This window comes from Lates calcarifer, linkage group LG5 (genome assembly GCF_001640805.2).
Source record: "Lates calcarifer isolate ASB-BC8 linkage group LG5, TLL_Latcal_v3, whole genome shotgun sequence".
Classification (NCBI taxonomy): Eukaryota; Metazoa; Chordata; class Actinopteri; family Centropomidae; genus Lates; species Lates calcarifer.
In genome coordinates this window covers 7496357-7514716 of record NC_066837.1, presented here as the reverse complement: position 1 = coordinate 7514716, position 18360 = coordinate 7496357, and the positions used below count along the sequence as shown (strand labels likewise).

General features: G+C 40.9%; 1 protein-coding gene across 2 annotated transcripts in view; it reads right to left on the bottom strand.

Moving 5' to 3' along the window:
- Positions 1–1215: 1215 nt before the first annotated feature.
- fhip1aa (FHF complex subunit HOOK interacting protein 1Aa) overlaps positions 1216–18360 on the bottom strand; it is a 28655-nt gene continuing 11510 nt past the window's right edge. For both annotated transcript variants that reach the window (XM_018690884.2, XM_018690883.2), the window contains exons 3-13: positions 16632–16854; positions 11181–11861; positions 9835–9993; positions 9614–9700; positions 9178–9345; positions 7928–8007; positions 7527–7729; positions 5676–6674; positions 5395–5573; positions 4873–4993; positions 1216–3911 (exon numbers count right to left, since the gene is read on the bottom strand). In XM_018690884.2, the coding sequence (XP_018546400.1) occupies positions 3715–3911; positions 4873–4993; positions 5395–5573; positions 5676–6674; positions 7527–7729; positions 7928–8007; positions 9178–9345; positions 9614–9700; positions 9835–9993; positions 11181–11861; positions 16632–16757 (3000 nt within the window). In that variant the 5' untranslated portion in view covers positions 16758–16854 and the 3' untranslated portion in view covers positions 1216–3714. The remainder of the gene's footprint in view (positions 3912–4872; positions 4994–5394; positions 5574–5675; positions 6675–7526; positions 7730–7927; positions 8008–9177; positions 9346–9613; positions 9701–9834; positions 9994–11180; positions 11862–16631; positions 16855–18360) is intronic.

Genomic DNA, 18360 nt, shown 5'->3' with positions numbered 1-18360 from the left:
ATTTGAGAGGCCTGAAAATCACATGCTGACTGTGAGATGCTCTCTCATTGAGAGGTAACAGGGACCCTGCCCATCTCTGATATCCAGTCATCAAAGCAATCAGTGAGCGCCCTCTTGTGGTTGAACCACATTATTTAAAACTGCGTTAAAACTGTGCTACATAATAGATTCTCACTGGTACTGAGGTGCAGATCCTTTGCACAATATCAATTTAAAGCTTGTGCCACCACTTCTAATCTGCACATTTTCTCATTTGTGGTTGGCCTACATGCATATTTAATAAGTCAAATCAATAACTAAACTAATGGCTATCGCTTGGTCTCATCAGATTGATTCATGTTTAATATATCCTAAATTTACTACAGTTTATTAAAATTTAGTCTGGCAGCTGTTCCCCTGCAGAGATCAGAAAATTACATCTTCCACATATGACTACTCACATAAGCAAAGTCTCACTCTCCAGCAGGACACATACAGTGCTGGTTTGTGCCCAGCTACAACTGTGAGCAAACAGCCTGTTGCTACTACACAGCCCCTAAAACTGTTGGAGCTTAGTCATTACAAAATAATTACATTTTTGAAATGGCTGCAGAAGTTTCTGGAGACCTGATTTTCAAAGACTTCATCTGTACTGCACAGCTCTCAGAGTCTCCAGCTTCGATTTTTGTATCTACAAGTCTATGATGACAACCCGAAGTGGGAGCTGGTATATAGAGATAGGAGGAAACAGCTTCCAGTGCCCCATATTTTGTCTAATGAACAGATATTATCGAGTTTATCCCACATTGATTTAGTGTCATGCTATTTTTTGACCCATGTAATCACTTGTTTCCATGCACAGGCATAAAATGGTGCAGTTTACTTTGCAAAAAATGTTTAGCTTATGCTCATAAGGTGTCATGCTCTCTACTACGTCGTTTGCATTATCTCTGCAGTATGACATAGTCATTGCATGTAAATGGAAGAGGTAAAGCGCCTGAGAGAACGAGACCTAGTTTTGAACAAAATCTCTCTGGGGGAAGGGCTGTTCATAAAGGAAAACTTGTATTAAATGAGGACATCAATGTCTACAGAACAAACAGCTGCAAACCACCTCTGGCAAAAAGGAAATAATATGTTGATGGTGAAGGGGTAAGGCTTAGCATCTAGGTTTTCGCTTTGAAAACCTTGCATGTTAAGAGAGGGGGGAAAAGTCAATACATTAAGTGCATTCAGTTTCATTTACCAGAAGTTGTCTTTATTGAAAGAGGCATGCCTTTGTGTCTTAGACTTCAGCAACAAACAGCAACCTGATCACTTCTCTGACAGACAAATTGAGGCCAAATGGTGTCAGAGAGGATGAATCTTTGGAACCTACTGAGACAGAAACTGGTCTATAACCTTGGTTGTTATACCCGTTTTCATGCCACAATGCTGCTAAAACAGTGATTGTTTGTATACTGTGCTGGGTGTGTTATACAGACTGAACCTGTGCTGGTTGAAGGGCTGAGTCAGCAGTGCAGATTGACTCCATCACATGAAAAGGCTGATAAAGTGCTCTGCAACATTCTTTTACCAAAGAGAAAGACAGTACTGAAAATGGCTTTGATTGATACAAATATACATTTCCAAGCCTTTTTTTGTTGTTGTTGTTTTAAAAAAAGTATTACAGAAATTACTCTCTGCCTGCATAGCATCAAGTAGAAACTGAATGGATTTAAATAGGAACAAAAATACACAATCCAAATTTAAAACTTAAATATAATTCTTGATCTTATTAGATGAATTTATGAGATGAAAACATTGATTAACTCAGTGTAAATCACAATGCTAATGCAAAGTTTTTCTACATTTCTACAAATGCATGTTACATTTTGTTAGATCTACTCAAAGCAGTCCATTATCTCAGAGTCTGAATAGAAAACAATTACAAGAATTACTTCTGAATAATTAGTTTTAATCGTTTGTGTTATACTTTTATATTTAAATTGTAGGGTTTATTAAGGGTTGTGCAACAAATTCTCATAAAAGGAGTCATACTTTAATTTTTTTAAATGTCCACATTAGATTAACTGCATCTTTCACTCAAGTGGCGGAGGGTCAGGTATGGTGATTGATTTCTTTTGCTTCTAGAAACTGAGTTTTCTCAGTCAAAAACAGAAACAAATCATAACAATATACTGTTCAGACCCTATGGCCTTTCCTTTATACCTTGACAATGGACAGCTTTAAGTAAAACAACATTTCACAATAAAATATTCCGTTACTCCTTTGTAAATCCATTCAAAATCAGGCCAATGTGTGAACTAAAATCATAATTTAGGCACTAATTTAAAACTATTTCTGTCCTGGTAAATTCACTTAGTAGAGGCATGCTTTGTAACAAAATATATCTCTTGTATTATATCTTATTCTAATAACCATGTGGACTAAATAAAGGCAATTTACAACAGGCTCCCCTCAGTAACCGTTACAGTTTGAGATGGTTTTCAACAGATGTAAAACTACAACTCTCCCAACAATGATACTTCATACTTACCACAACTAAAACAACACCCTACACAATCCCTACATAGAATAAAGTGATGACAAACCATAACTAAGAAGCCTCTAATATAAACTTTGAAAAAAAACAAAAAACAAATATGGCAATAGAAACTCTCGAAAAAGCTTAAATACCCCATCCCATTCTGAAAATATCCCAAACTTAATTACACCCAAAATATCCTTGATTTGCATAGTGTTCTTAAAGTATGTACATTATAAAGCATCACTAAAGTAAGGCAAATTAAATATAGCAAGAACAATCCTGGTTTTGGTGCTAAAGTCTGGAGAACATGTGGAGCCCATTAAGAAACTAGTGCATCATAGGAAAATTGCTTCACCCAAAGGCTTGTAAAGAACCGAGAGAACAGAACGTGCATTAAAAGACTCCTGAGGTACCGTCATGAATCAACAGGAAAACACCAAAACAAATGTACATCTAACACACGACGACTGTGGAAAAACCACTTGTGTAAAGTTTAAAGACAAAAGTGACCAACCTGTTTTAGTAAAGATTTTTAAGTTGTGTAACAGCTGCATAGGAACAGAGGAAAAAGTTAGGATGTGTCTCTGTGATTGACGTCAATGCTGCTGCCAATCAGCTACGACAGTGTGAAAATCAAATGGCATTTTCATGCTGCTAATTCAGAGGTGTGTAATCCTATGGCGAAGAGGCAACGGTCCAGAAAGGCCACCTGAGTAACAAGAGAACCACACTGAGCAGCAGACATCGTACTGTGACTGGAGCTGGTTGTAGAGGACATTCAAAATAAGGGCAGTTCAGATAAGGGTTATGATTGTTTTAAAAAATTGCTGGTTTTTGTTAAAATCCTCTCTCTACAGTCTTTGGTTGGTGGACCTGGAGCTCGCCTTTATAAGCATTATCAGCTGGCGCAGGCATCAGCAAACAGGTTCAAGATTTTCAAGCTCTAAGGTTCGGACCTCCTCCCTTGCTGCCCAACACTTTACAGAACTAGAAAGATGAAATTAAAAAGATCACAAAAGTGATTATCTTTGCTCAGGAAAATAAATACTCTACCATTTTCTTTAATATAGTTGTATAAATCACTGTATCTAAGAGGTTTCTTCATCAAGTATTACCTGGGAAAATAGAAAACCACCATAAAAGAGAGTATTTTCAAATCTTTCAGAGTTAAGTTGGACTCATCACAGAGGCCTATTGGGACACTGTTACTCTTCCATAGGAATGTAAGATAAGATGGAGTGCTCTTGTGCAATTGCAGCCAGTTCTTTGAGGAACTCCGTGAAGAGGACGGTAGCAAAGACTTCTGTCTGATCCAGAGAGATGGCTTTGGGTTTTGGTGGCGGCGAATTCTTCAAGATCCTTGCCGTCTCGCCGTGGGTGGAGCCACTGCTGCTGTTTTTGTCTGAGGACATGAGGATTTAATAAGTTGCAATGAGAAGAAATAATGGAGGCTCAAGGATATACTCCATATATGCACATATTGCATGCATAATGATTTCTCTCTTTTTTTCCTTTTTCTTTTTTTGACCTCAAAAAGAAAGTTAACATGGACAAGAAAGTAAAGAAACTATAAAATTCCTTTTAAAATTCCATCTTAGTCTCCTCTTATGCTTCCACAAACATACTTCCAACTTTTTTTTTTAATTAGCTTGTACCACTCTGGAACCACCACAGGGAATCTAGTTCAAAAACAGGCCTAAAACTCTAGGGCTTAGCTGAGATGGTTGCTCAACTGCAAAGACATATTACTTAACAAAATCAAGTAGAATTTATTCTAGTCCCCAGCAGGAGACAAAACACAAACCGATAATGACTGCAGATGTTGTTTTCAACCATTTTTGGCAAGTTAGTGAGATAGGGGAACTCAAGAATAGTAAAGTGTTTGTTTTCTAATCATCAGGTTGCCACAGAAATATTCCCCCAAAAATGTACCAAAAATATAATCTCATCTTCAACCAACTGCTGCTCTGAAAATAAATACCTTATTAATTAGATATCTATTGTTGAATTGTTTACAATCTAAGTAAAATCAAAAGAATGTGGCAGCTCGTAATGATGATTAACCTGCTCATAAAGGATTTCCAATTATGAGCATGTTCTAGAATAACATAGTGAATATTTTCAGTTAGAACTGATTAAGGATGTTTGAAATACTCAATTGTTCATGCACACGTCCTACTGTTAAAGGCCCTGAAAACCTCTTTATTTAACCAGCTTCTCATGAGCAATGGGGTTCAGCATGAGCACATTTCAGCCACAGTTACAACATCTTTGAATCAAAGTAAGTGTTTTTTTGAGTGTTTCCAGTTTAATTTTGATTGTTTATATCTGATAAAGAAAAAATGGTGTGGGTGTATTGTCACCTGCTGCCATGAACGACGTCTCCCTGGCCAGCAGCCAGTGCTGGGCCGTAGTGATCAGCTCTGGAAAGTCCTTTCTGGTGGCAGCCAGCTCTTCTATCTGGTTCTTCACGGTGGCTAGTACCTGAGAAAAAAAAAACAACACAGAAATGAGTCTGAGCATTCCATTTACATTAGCAGTTTTTACACTGTGTAATTAAAGCCAAAGTAATGAAAACAACCTTGAAATCTAAGCACTACAGACTGATTGTCTTAATCACAGATCTCTTGTTCAGTTATACCTAAAAAACAGACACGAGAAAGCTGCCCTCCCTTGATCTTACTCATTAGTGTTCAGATCTCAAACAGTGCATTATATTCCTATTTTCAATCACTTTTGAAAATCAAGCTACATATTTCAATATCTTACACTAAAACCCTCATTTTTCTTTTTCTTCTTTTTGTGTACTCAACACATACGCCTGAGAGTAAATGAAAGGTACACTCCTGCTGTACACATGCATGCACACAACATGTTTTTGTTACCTGGTACAAGGAGCGAACAGTTGGCTGAAAAACCAAGTTGGTGTTGAGGAGGAAAGAGCGCAGGAGAGGCTGAGGGTAGGCCGCCAACTGAGCCAGGATGCCCGTCAACAATAGGTTGACGTAAAGCGAGTTAGAGAGCATGTTCTCCAGACGAGACAACAGCACGCTGACAAATGGACCTGCGGAAGGGGAATTATAAGAAATCTTTCAAATGTGCTGCCCAGATGTAGCTTTTAGTGAATAATGAGGCTGCTGCAGGGCAAAGATTTCCCTTAACTCACCTGTGAAAGGCACTGAATAGCTTCTACTTGTACTTCCGCTGAGGAGCTTGGTCCCAAACGGTGACTGCAGTTTCTCAGGCTCTGGTGTTTCAGCAGAGAAGGAAGTGAAATCCATCTCCTCCTCCTCCTCCTTCTCCTCCACAGGTGTGACAGGCTTCTTCGTCTCTCCATCAGCTTTGACCAGTTTTCCAACTGCTTGTGTGTCCAACGTACGAATGAGCTCCTCGTACTGTGCCAAAAGGTCATCCCCCAACTCAGCAGCAGTTGTGTTTTGGAGATTTGAATTACAGTCTGTTTGACCTTTGGCCTTCGTGTCCAAGTTATTCTTGCCATTGTCAGCCATCACAGCGGTTGGAAGTGTTACACTTAGTCCGTTTTTGAGGGGAACTTCTGCTGGGGCTGGTTGGGAGTCTTCTGATTTTGTCCCGTTGGGTTTGTTCTTACCGTGCTCGACGTCTCTAGCGTCTTTCTTGGCGACAAGATCGTACACCATGACGTCATCCTGGAATTCATTTTCCTCAATGTATGAGCCTTTAACCAACATGATGGCTGTTCTCCTCATCTCCTGGATGTGCTTTGGGGGCTCAGCAGGAGGTGGCTGTGGAGATTTACTCTCCACTGAGGCCTCTGCAGTCTGCACCGGGCATGCGTCGTAGCTGTCATCCCACTCCAGCTCCAGCTGGTTGACGGAGGGCGGCTCTGTGCTCGGCGGCGGACAGGGTTGAGGGCGCTGCACCAGCGGCTGTGGAACTCTCTTTAGCGTTATCTGGGTTTGTCGACTCTTGAGCCCCGGCTCCTCGAGGACGCCTGGCTGATACTTCTCAGGTGGGGGTTCCTCACCGTCGTACGGGGCCGACCAAACCTGGCAGGCCCGCATGCAGCTGCTGATGCTCAGACGGGCATCATAGAGGTAATGGAGGTAACTGACATCCAGGTAGATTTCTGACCCAATGGTGCAGGAGTTATCATCATCCTCTTCTGGGAAGCTCTCGTTTTCCTCTAGGAAAAAACAGATTGGAAATGTTGATAAAATCTGGCGTGCAACTTCTCACTGTAGCACTCACACAGAGCAGAACTAATGAGTTTGACATGGATCTACAGGGGGCAAAGTGATGTAATACTAGGAAACAGCAGGAGATCTCACTATTTGATAAAATACACATCATCAACTGTCATATGTTTATGGCCCAATTATATGCACATCAACACCTTGCAGTGCACTGTATTCAAAACCATATGTTTGAACAGATTTTGGAAATGTAATGTTAATAAATTATAGTTTTTATTGTAATAGTTCTGTTCAGCCCTTATAACCGCTACAGTGAACGACTTCCCATTTTCCTCTGATATGCTCTGTTTACTGCTGCACTCCACTATCATTTCATCTTCAAACATCCACTCACTCAAATGGGGGTTATGAATAGTAAAATCTGCTGGATGACTTTGCTGTGCAGTTGATTTGAAAAGAGCAAAAACATCCATAAAAGCTGATTATAAATGTGTCTGAAAAGCAGTCATTCATTCTGATTAATCTGTAACACATACAAAACAAACATTTTAAGTATTCAGGCTTCCCACTTCTAGGCTCCAGCTGGGGAGCCTTTCAACATGGGTAATAATTAGCTGTACTATACACTACTAGGAGGATAATTCTTGTTTATTACAACTTGGGTCTAATTTTTGTAAATTAGGGCATCATACCTATCTGTAAAAACATCATCATAATCACAGAATTAATTGCTGAGATTTGGGAACACAACATCAACCAAAAAAAGTAAGATAGGGCAAGAAAGAAGATTCAAGCTGTAATAAACCAGACAAAATTTTCCATTAATGCCACATCCCTCTTACCTGCGGTGTCAGTGTTATTGGCAGTCTCTGCTCCCTTGGAAAAGAGGATGGAGTCCAGCTGTCGGAGGGGTGGGGGGCTGCGATCAGGAGAGCAGCAGGATGGCGTTAATGCCAGGATCTTGGCTGCTGACACAGAGTAGCAGTCCCTCTCTCTCACCACACGCCTCTGACTCAACATCATGTGATTACAGGGGATCAGGTACCTGGGGAGGCAGATGGGAACGGATCCTGTTAGGGAAAGCGACGGGTAGTCGTAGGAGGGAGAGGGACAGGGGGTGGTGAGCAGACAGATGGTAATACAAGTCTGCATGGTGGGAGGTAGAGAGTAAAAGCTCATCGTATTATAAACCAATTAGATGTACCACGCTTTACAACTGGGATAAGGGGTGTGAACCACTCACCTCAATACGAGCTGCAGCATCACATCTTCACAGTACAAGCCAATGAGAGTGCGGAAGAGTGCCAGTGACACAGTGCCCAACTGGAGTGCAGAATGGAAAGACACAATGAATAATATTACAGCTAATAATGTAGCACAGGTTTAAATGACAGAGGAAACTGTTTCAAGTGGCTTTTTACATTCTATTACTGAAATTGTAAGCAAATTATCAAGCGACAGCAAATATGAAGAGTTGTTGCTTTTTGATATTGTATATGACTGCAATTTAAAATGTTAATGAAAATGTTAAAGGACAGTTTTCACTAGTTTCTGACATTTAATAGACTAAATGATTAATTAATTGAAAAAAAATAGAGTAAGGTTGTATCCTTGGTGTTACAGTCACTAATGCAGTGGTTAACCCAGGAAAAGTTGAAAGGATAATATATTTAACTTTTTGCAAATTAGTTTTGTAAGTTTTTCTTCCAAAAATTTCTGAGTCACTTATTCACCACTTCTAAACATCAACACACATGGTACAAAGCTGGAGAAAGAACAGTAATAATAGTCATGTAGTCACAGTCTTGTTCAAGGTAATAGTGATATTTATCCTCAGTATTAAAGCCACTTTTGCTTTGATTACCATAGAGAAGGCCAAGAGGACTCAAGAGTGGGTGTTTTGTAAAATATACAGTTTGAGCCTCTAAAAACTGACATCTCACACAGTATGAAGCTGGAAATAGAGCATGACAACCTAAGAAAAGGTAACTAAACATCAAAAGTAAAAGCAAACAGGAAAATAAAATGGCTGAAATGTGGAATATTTGCATGTTAGTCAATGTTACACTTGGCTTAATGTCAAAAATGCAAAAAGCAAACATGTTTCTTATTTTACACTGAGCTGCAGGCACGTCACAGCTGCAAACACTGAAGGGAAGTCCCTGAGCTATTTACACAGTCAAACAGAAATGTAAAGGACACATTATTTATTTATGCTGTTAGTTCATTTCTACCAAAGTATTTGAACAAGACATCTGTACATATAGGACTGTTTGAAATGCTGGTATCAGTTGCCTTTGCTGATAGGAAAAGTCGCTGCAATGGATCATCACCATGGCAACGATCTTCCAGATTTGTACTGACATTTAAGTTTCACCACAAGTCCCAGAGTCTCTGGGATCATTTTAAAATCCAAGAAACCTGCCGTGGGGTTATCAAACCTGAGTCATGCTGTATCTGCGTGCAATCTGTCTTTTGTCCCTCTGGTGTTACCTGGAAGGGGGTGTTGATGCGGCTGACCAGAGTATCTAAGATGTGGACGCTCTCATGTCGATGGAGGAGGATGAAAGAGAGGAAAGTCTGCAGCAGGGCCGGCTCTGAAACACTTCTCAGGAAGAGGTCGAGGTACGCTGTGGTGGTCATCACTTCCTCCAGGGTGAGCTACACAGAGAGAGGAATTATTAGTGAGCACAGTAAGAGAAGAATCTTACAGTATAAAAGATAGACAATATGACAGTTTTTCAACAGTGAAGCCAAAACATCTTGATCACCCCCTGGTGGCTGGCTGCAGTATAAGACACAAACCCTGCCCCATAGATTGAACATGGGTCAAACTAAAAAAAAAGTCAAATAAAATGCCAAATAAATGATGGTTTCTGTCATTTCGGTTTGTTCTTCTCATGCGGGTATATGTGTACTTGATATTTACCTTGTGAAGAGCTGGTGCTAGGACAGGCACAAGGAATCCATTGTAGATGTAACTAACCAGCTGGTCCCTGATATCAGGGTGGGCCACCTGGGAACAGTCAATGTTAAGGCGCATGTCAGTCAAGAATGCCATCAAGCAGAAAGGTGCAGCCGTTAACCACGTGTTAGTGCATTCTTCATGTGGCAGAGCCTTGTGTCTGCAGTCTCGTCACATATGTTCACCTGAATAACAGCGTTGCAGAATTCCAGTGAGTTAAGAAACTGGACAAGTGACGGCGTCTTCAGCCAGTCCTCTTTGTGGAGGCAGTGCCACTCTTCACTGGGAACCTCCAGCTTGGTGGGGAGAGATGAGTACAGACCGCTCAGCCCTGTGGCCAGCACCTAAGACAAGAGAGACATGTTTGACACATGTTGACAGAAATTCATTTAAATTTCTCTATACCAATATTCAGCTGTTAATCTCCACAACAAAACTTCACTGTGAAAAAGATGAGTCCTGTGAGAAGTTTTATCTGTACGGTACAAAATGCAGACTGTGCTACAAACATAGATATCATCTGATACATGTCGTCTGATGAAAAATAATCCGATGTAAAGTGATTATAGAGAGAATATTATGGGCTTCATTACAGAGTAATGAGGCAGTTCATGTCATAAATGATATATGCACAGCTTCTCTGCTGTCAGTTTTACCTCTGCCTTCACACAACAAATTTATAACAGCGTTTTACTGTTCACTACAAAGCAAAACACTATTGTAAATCATTTCTTCGTCTCTACATTTTGATAATGTAATGCAGATGGGAGTAGCACAGCGCTGCAGACGCCTACATATCAGCTTGCCTGTTCCTCCTCACACTGTGTCTGCATACATATGAATTTATGCTTCCTAAAGGTCAGCTCCAAGAACCTCATAAATATTTGAGCAGCAGTGTGTTTTACTGCCTATAACATGCAAGAATAACCATGAGGTCGCTAATTAATGCACTGATGTCAACAAACTTCTCCACATATCACATATGATTTCTGTGTTTTCTTAGTGAAGTGGGTCTTAGTATTTATAAGGTGGGATTTCAAACAACAGCAGAGCCTATAGCAGCTCAGATAATTTAACTGTAAGATGAGAGCATCATTAGTGCTGCACTGACATATACATCCTCTATAGGATTATCCTTGTAGCCTGCCAGTGGAACCAATTAAGTCTATACTCCTGTTATTCAACTGGAATTGCATCAAAAGCCATTTTTCATTTCAATGTCTGCAGCTGTGAGTAAATGCCATTATTTACGTGGGATTAGCTCACAGCCGTGCCATAATCTTATGAATGCCAGACATTTGTAACATTCAATGCCAGAGATGTTTTAACCTTGTTTTGAGTGGATCCATGACATCATCTGCATGTTTTGGCCTGACTATGATGCCCAGGGTCTCAGGGGAGGCAAGGCATGATTGACTAGGATTTTTAAGAACAGAACAATTCCTACTACTAGAAGGTTGGGTTCGCAGAGATACCCGACTGAGAGCAAGAGAAAGACAGAGGGAAAAGTATTTAATCACTGGAGACTGACCGGACAGAAGTAGGTGTTCTCCGCGATGTGTTTGGCCACTCGCTCATTCTCAGCAGACAGCGACATAATGAGCAGCAGAGCATCTCTGGCCTGCTGGCCCACTGTGCCCTCCCTGTGGATGAAGGGGATGAGGAGGGAGAAAATGAGGAAGTTGGTGGCTCCCTGATCCTCGCTGGTGTGGAAGAACAGCTCCAGAATCGAAGGATCCTTCGCCAGAACGCAGCACAGCTGGTTGAGCAGCAGCACCAGCTCGGCTTCGACCGCGGGCGCCGCCATGCCCGAGCAGGACGACAGCAGCATTATGAGCGGCCGCAGGATGGGCTTGTGATGCAGCAGCGGCTGGCGCGCCTGCCCCACCAGCATCTCGTACATCTTCAGCTGCTCCAGCTTCATGTCGTCCGTGAACTCCCTGCGGAGGCTCCACACGAAGAGACGCTCCATCACATTCTCCATCACCACAAACTCCAGGATGGGGCCCATAGCGCCGGCCTGACCGCTCTCCTCCTCCATCAACAGGAACAACATGTGCTCCACATAGTTCTGGACCGCACTCGCCTCGTCTCCTGGGATGGGGCCGAAACGAGGGCCACCGCTAGAGCCAGCACTGAGATTGATGACACTGAGGGAGGGCAGGGTGGAACTGCTGCGCAGGGGGTCATGCTTTTCTAGGATCTTCACCACCTACAACAGACACAAGACGACTACTATTTAAACTGAACACATTATAACCAAACGTTATTTCATTTTCATGCAAGAGCAGATGCAAATGTTGCAGTTTTGTGAGTCATCATGCCTTGCCTAAATCACAAATACATCCAAAAGGATATGACAATACTTAAAAAAAGAAGCTGATGAAGCTGTTGTCACTTTGTATACTGTTTCAAAGGTATTCATTATGATAACAACAGCAACAAGTTCCATCTCTGTGTGTTGAGACGTACAAAGAAGAAATAAAAAGCATACAAAATTATATTATAACAATCTGTTTGTAGAAGGTCAAATCATTATTAGTAGGTCACACAATCAAAACCTTGTATATGAGAAATACTGCTGCAAGCTCTTGAGGGCACACTGCTGACTGATGGTTAGCATGAGCAATGATAGTCATCTTTATTATCAAACAATAAAAAGGGAATATTGACAATTACTGCCTACATTTAATACTGTCAGTGCTGTACTACGGACAATTAATCTTGTATATCATGTTAAATTAAGACTGGTAGATGGAAGGTAAAATAATTTCCTCATCCCTGACATTTAATTATCAACAAATATGAGGTGTAAATAAACCAGCAGCACAGCACAAATAAACTCAGTTTGGTGGCACAGAGTGAAACAGTCCTTTGTGTATCCAGTCCCTCCCTTGTGTGTCCGCTGCGTAGAAACCAGAGTCACAATAATGGAACCAGTGTCCCCAGCCTGCCACTGCTGCCATGACAATAACTAGCTGTGCACAAGAGAACTGGGCATGGCTGATGGAAACAAGAGAACAGAGTTTGTAATCCCTCCCTGAGCCCACAGGGGCCTGACCCAGTGGCCAGGAGCCTCAGGGATTCGTCTTGTTCAAGATCCCCAGGTATTACTGAGGTGGACAGGCAGGGGCCAGGTCATGTGGATTGTGGTCTTGGGCTGACTGCTGGCATAACACTATCAAAGTCAGCTGCACACACGATTAAGGTTTATTAAACCATGATGCATATAGAATATGTGTACTATTTCCAAAGCAGCTGCTAGTAAGTCTGAATGTTAACTGTAGTTTAGTATAGGTCTGACGGTGATGACTGGTCAGTCGACAGTCTGTATCATTAAGTACAGTATGGGTCATATAGGAAATGTCATTGGGCTTCAGCTTTGAAAATGTGACCAAGCACTGGACTCAGGCTGGATAAACATCAAAAAGTCCAGGCTTTGATTTTTAGTCGCAGGACAAGCTCTACAAAAGGCACCCAGGTGAATAATGGGTGTTGACACAGCAGTAGGGTGAGTTATGGGAGGTTGGTCAGATAGTAAATGTGACCGAAGACTGATGATGTCAAACTGAAAATAGCATCATGCTGCCAACTCCACACTGTGTTTGTGCTGCACCGCTTCAGTAACTTCATATTGGATTGCTTTATATTTAATTATCATGGGCCACAACCGGCAGGATAAGTCTGGGTATGGAAAATTAAAGAGCAGAAACTTTTCAAACTTTTTTCACACTCAACCACTGTGAGTTTATTTTAGTTGACAGATGCCTGAAGAGGAAATGTTACTATAATCAGCAAAACGCAACTAACAGATGGCAGCAGGGACACAGCTAATTTAACTGAAACACCTGTTAACTATATTGTCTGGCTCCATCTATTATTTGGACTCATGTCTGATAACAAAAGCTGAGGGTGATGATCTTCTTCAATGTACACTGGATGGGAGTGTTTCAACATAAACGCTACACATCACTAAACAGAACCACATTCATAAAACTGACAGATTTACTGGGGGATCATGCGGCATTAACTACGTTTGGAATGTGTCAGAAACTCTGAAGAGACACATTAACAAGTAACAAACTGTCCACACTACACTGTCTATGGTTAAAGATATTTGGCAGCCACAGCAACGGACACATCACTTTGCATGTCACAACAATCACCATGAGCTCTGTGAGGCCTGTAGAGTGGCAGATAAGACAAGGCAAATGAACACAAACCTAATCTTTCAATCCTATCTTCTTAAAGAGGGACAAAGACAATATTACTTACAACATGTTACTCAGATTTCAAGGTTTTTCCGAAGTGAAACCAAAGTCAAGAGGACTCTTATCGGGCTACAAATTAACTAAGCATTGGAAATAAGACTCTGCAGGAGTGGAATTGTGCTGCCAGTTTGCCCAAAGCAAGAAAAGCTTTAATCAGGAACAGGGAGTTCTCATTTTTTCTGCTCAGTCAGAAGCTGGGACTAGTCAGTTTCTTGTATTTTTGATTACAACAACTTCTGTCCTAGTTTAAAGGGAAAAAAGTAAAAACCAAGCAGGCAGCTAGTAACAAACTGATTTTAGCGTTAGCTGGATTTTGTTCGGAGTAAGCACTTTTTATTTCATTGTCATCGTTAAAGAAAAGCATAAAACTCAACACAACGAGCCCTAGTTATAAAGTGAAGGAATATGTTAATCAGCGAAAATGTCCTAATGTAGCAGGACTTCATGCATGTGTCAAAAACAGTATAAAAGTGTGATCTGGCTTAACCAAGGCTGTCAGTTTGTAATCAAAATAATGAGCCTGCTTACAATACAGTATCTTCACATCAATCATCCATCAGCCTATCTATCTGACAAACAATAATAGTTCATCACTTTCAAAAAAATCCCACTTAATAGAACTTTTTCAGTAAGTGGCCCACGGTCTAAGGCTTTCACAGTCAATAATGAACTTTTAGCCACATATTGCACCGAAAACTAATAACAAAAGAAACTGTTAAAGATCCTCTCCAGACATGATTTAATACATATAACAAGAGGCACTTGGGTTGCCCTTTGTCCCGCCATAAACTCCAAAACAAAAGACCACATGTGCTCACAGTACTAGTGTTTTGTCATCAGGAATGCCAACACTGCTGCACAAAACAGGAAGAAACAGGCTTTACCTCATTAATGTGCAAATTTATGCAGCAAGGCATGTCTAAATTTAATCAGATCATCTACTCCATATGGGATACCTGTGGTGTGAGTTGATTAGCTCATTAATTGGCAATGTTTTTTTAATACAATGCATGTTTTTGCATGCTACTTATCTGTTATATCAATTTGAACGGGTTAGCCTAATGTTAAGGAGTTACAGCAATGTCTAGGAAATCAGTGTTACCTTATTACCTCATAAGGAAAAGTTCTCCAAAATGTAATCAGGTCATCGGCGGGACACAAAAATACTCTGTTTGGAATAATAATTTGAGTCTGATATCATTTTTCCCTAGTTCAACAACTTTGTGAAAATTCTTAAAACTTATTCATCCATTCTTTTGCTCTTATTGAAAAATCCAGAATCTATAAAATGCATATTCAAGATGTCTCCTACTGCACTAAAAAGTCAATACTCAGCTTATGTGCACTGGGGCTTATAAATTTCAACATCATACTTTTGTAACTTGCATACTGGAGTGTAGGTGAGCACAGAGAAACTTTCCCCTCTTCAGCAGATGAATGTGAAAACAGTCTTCTAGTGTCAAACCCTGCACATGCACGTACATCATTCTGCACAGTGAAGCTCAGATATCCAAGTAAAATACATTTTTGATTGAGGAGAGACTCACAAGGGCTTATAATAAAGTCTATGCACTTGTATTAAACCTCACAGCTTCCCACCAAATAACACAGCTAATCCCTACAAGCTTGCCCAGTTGTGAACTTAATAAAAACAGTGGAACTCGTTTAGCAGGCTCTGCCCACTGACAAGAGGGTCAGACCCCATACAGACAGCCACTAATGTTGACATAAATGCACTTGATAGTTACCAACACACGTTTCTATCCCCTAAATGTCTGGCCAGTGTCACACTTAATTTCAGTGTGTATAAGGTTTGTTCATTTCGGTGTGGGAGGAGTAGGACAAGTGGGCTGCCAGGTCCCACAGGGGTGAACAGGGACACATGCTGCTGCAAAGAGCCAAAAGTCTGAGACAGTCGGCGTCACACTGCCAAGATTCCACTGGCCACGACCACACTGCAGTTTGTTGGGCCCAGTCAGTTTCTGCTGTCAGAATTTGCAGTGGAACCTGGATATGTTTTTAAAGCACATTGTTCCCAGTTGGGGGTCTGAACTCCCTCAAGGGGTTGCAAGATAAACAAAGGGTAACTAGAACTGAATGGAAAAGAAACTGGGACACAAAATGATGTCATATTTTAAGACTTTGTGGAATCATTGCTCTTTTCTTGTGAAATACTGGATAGCTGCACCTTCTCGGTCCTATTACCAGCCCAGTAACTCAAATTAAACAGTCCACAGTGTGAAAATCTCTTTGCTCACACACATGTGCAACCTTGGAAGAGGGGTTGTGAGAAGACACTGCTTTGATTTAAAGGGACACAAGGTAAATTGTTGGCACTATTTTATGTTTAGCTGGGGTTAACAGAAGATTTTAAGAGTTTTTTTTAAGTAAACAGCTGGACCTAGGAGGCAATTAGCTTAGCTTAGCATTGTCTCTGAATGTAAAAAATACACCTACAAACACCTGTAAAGCTCACAAATAAACAGAACATATCTTGTGTCTGTTTAACAGCCAGCTGGTCGCCTACTAATCGGATGGTGAGTGGTTTGATCCACAGCTCCTGTGTGAATGTGTGTGTGTGTGTGTGTGTTAGTGGAAACTGAAACCACTAAGAAGACAGATAAACTGCACATAGCACATAATTCCCTCTTTTCTGCAAAATATTTAGCTTATGGCAGGTGGATTTTTTAAGTTTTACTGCTGGGTCTTACCTGAGCCCAGTGGTTTTTGAATACTATCATGCAGGTCTCTGGATCCACCCCTTTCAAGACCAGAGACTGCCCGTCTCGGTTTCCATTGGCAACCATGGAGGCCATCATGGTGACCAGATCATACATAAGAGTTAAACCATGTCATAGGCAGGAGAAGGAGGACATTCCTGACTGCTTGCTGGGTGCAACCATAACCACAGGAGGAGGAATAATCACAGAGGACCTGAGGAGCCGGGAAAAAAAGAAAACACAAGCAGATATCATCATACAAAGAATCATAAAAAGTTCAGTCTCATAAAATAGTAGCACAGACGCAATGTTATGACTGGTGATAGCAGTGCATTGCTCTCCCTCTCTGCCTCTGCATGGCTAGACAGCAGCTATGACAGGCATGCAGGAAAGAGAACAAAAACAGGCGAAGTCAGATGACTCAGTCGAGGGGAGAAAGAGACACATGTTGCTCGACTTTGGCTCAGAGAGTTGCCTCCCGCGCTCTGGACTTCGGACAGGGCTGTCAAATTACTTTTGGAATACCTCAGACGCCCATAGAGGATTCCTGCAGGCCCCCTGACATCACTCTCATTACAGAAACATTTTTTTGACATCAGCAGGCAAACAGCAACTGGGTGTGAACTTCTCTTGCATGTGAGGGAAAAGAGATGATTGCTAGTTTTGTACACCAGACAGGATTTTGGTATGTGCTGGTCTCATTTCTGGATGAAACATATTACAACATTTTAAGGGAAGCAGAGTCTGCAGTGCTCACATTGCTTGTTTTGACGAAAAATATACTATATATTATTTCAGCTGAAAATAGCCTGTGGGCAGCTTTGGAGATCAGGTCCAACACTCACATCGGCACCATGGAAATTTGGAAGATGCCCACTTTTTTCCTCAGAAAGGAACTAATTTGTTGTTTCCCTTGGAGAAGACATTACTGGAAAGATTGATTCTGTTAAAACAAGACAAGCATTCTTTGACAACACTGAGAAGAGGAGTGTAGTGCTTTTTAAGCAGATAATATGAGATGACGTGGAACTAAAAAACTACATCTAGGATAGTCCAGTTCTCTGCTACAGCATGTTTCCAGGTACACGGCTGCAACTCAGGAGGAAGGATGTTAGGATGTGACTTATCTCCTCATGTTTCCTTGCAGACAATGAATATTTGTGACAAATATCATTACTGTGAGAGGATATCTGAAAATAACAGCCATGTTCGAGAAATTCTATACATAATCCCTACAAGAACTGACAACATTTAATAAGAGTAACAGTTTACAGCCATGCTAGCAGTTCTGTTGGACTATACATACACAGTGGTGCTTTGAACTGTAGGCCTGTTTTACAGTAAAACAGGCTGTAACTACTGTAAGTTACTGGTAAATTAGTCAAATAGATAATTTTGTTAATTGGATAAATAATTTTGTAATAATTCTATAGCCATGCTTACGTCTCTGTGAGGCTGTATTTAGAAACTGTTTTCCTTTGGTCTAAATGCTAACATGCAAATATTAGCGCACTAATGTGCTCACAGTGACAATGCTATGTTGATGTTCAGCAGGTATTATGTTTTCACCATCTTACCATAACATGTTAGCATTGTTAGCATGCTACAATAACCAGAGCATAAAAAATCCTTTCAAAAAAGCTGATTTTCATCCAGGACTCACTTAGGTCAAAACGCATCATCCTCTGGAGACAATGAATGTCTATACTGAATTTCCTGG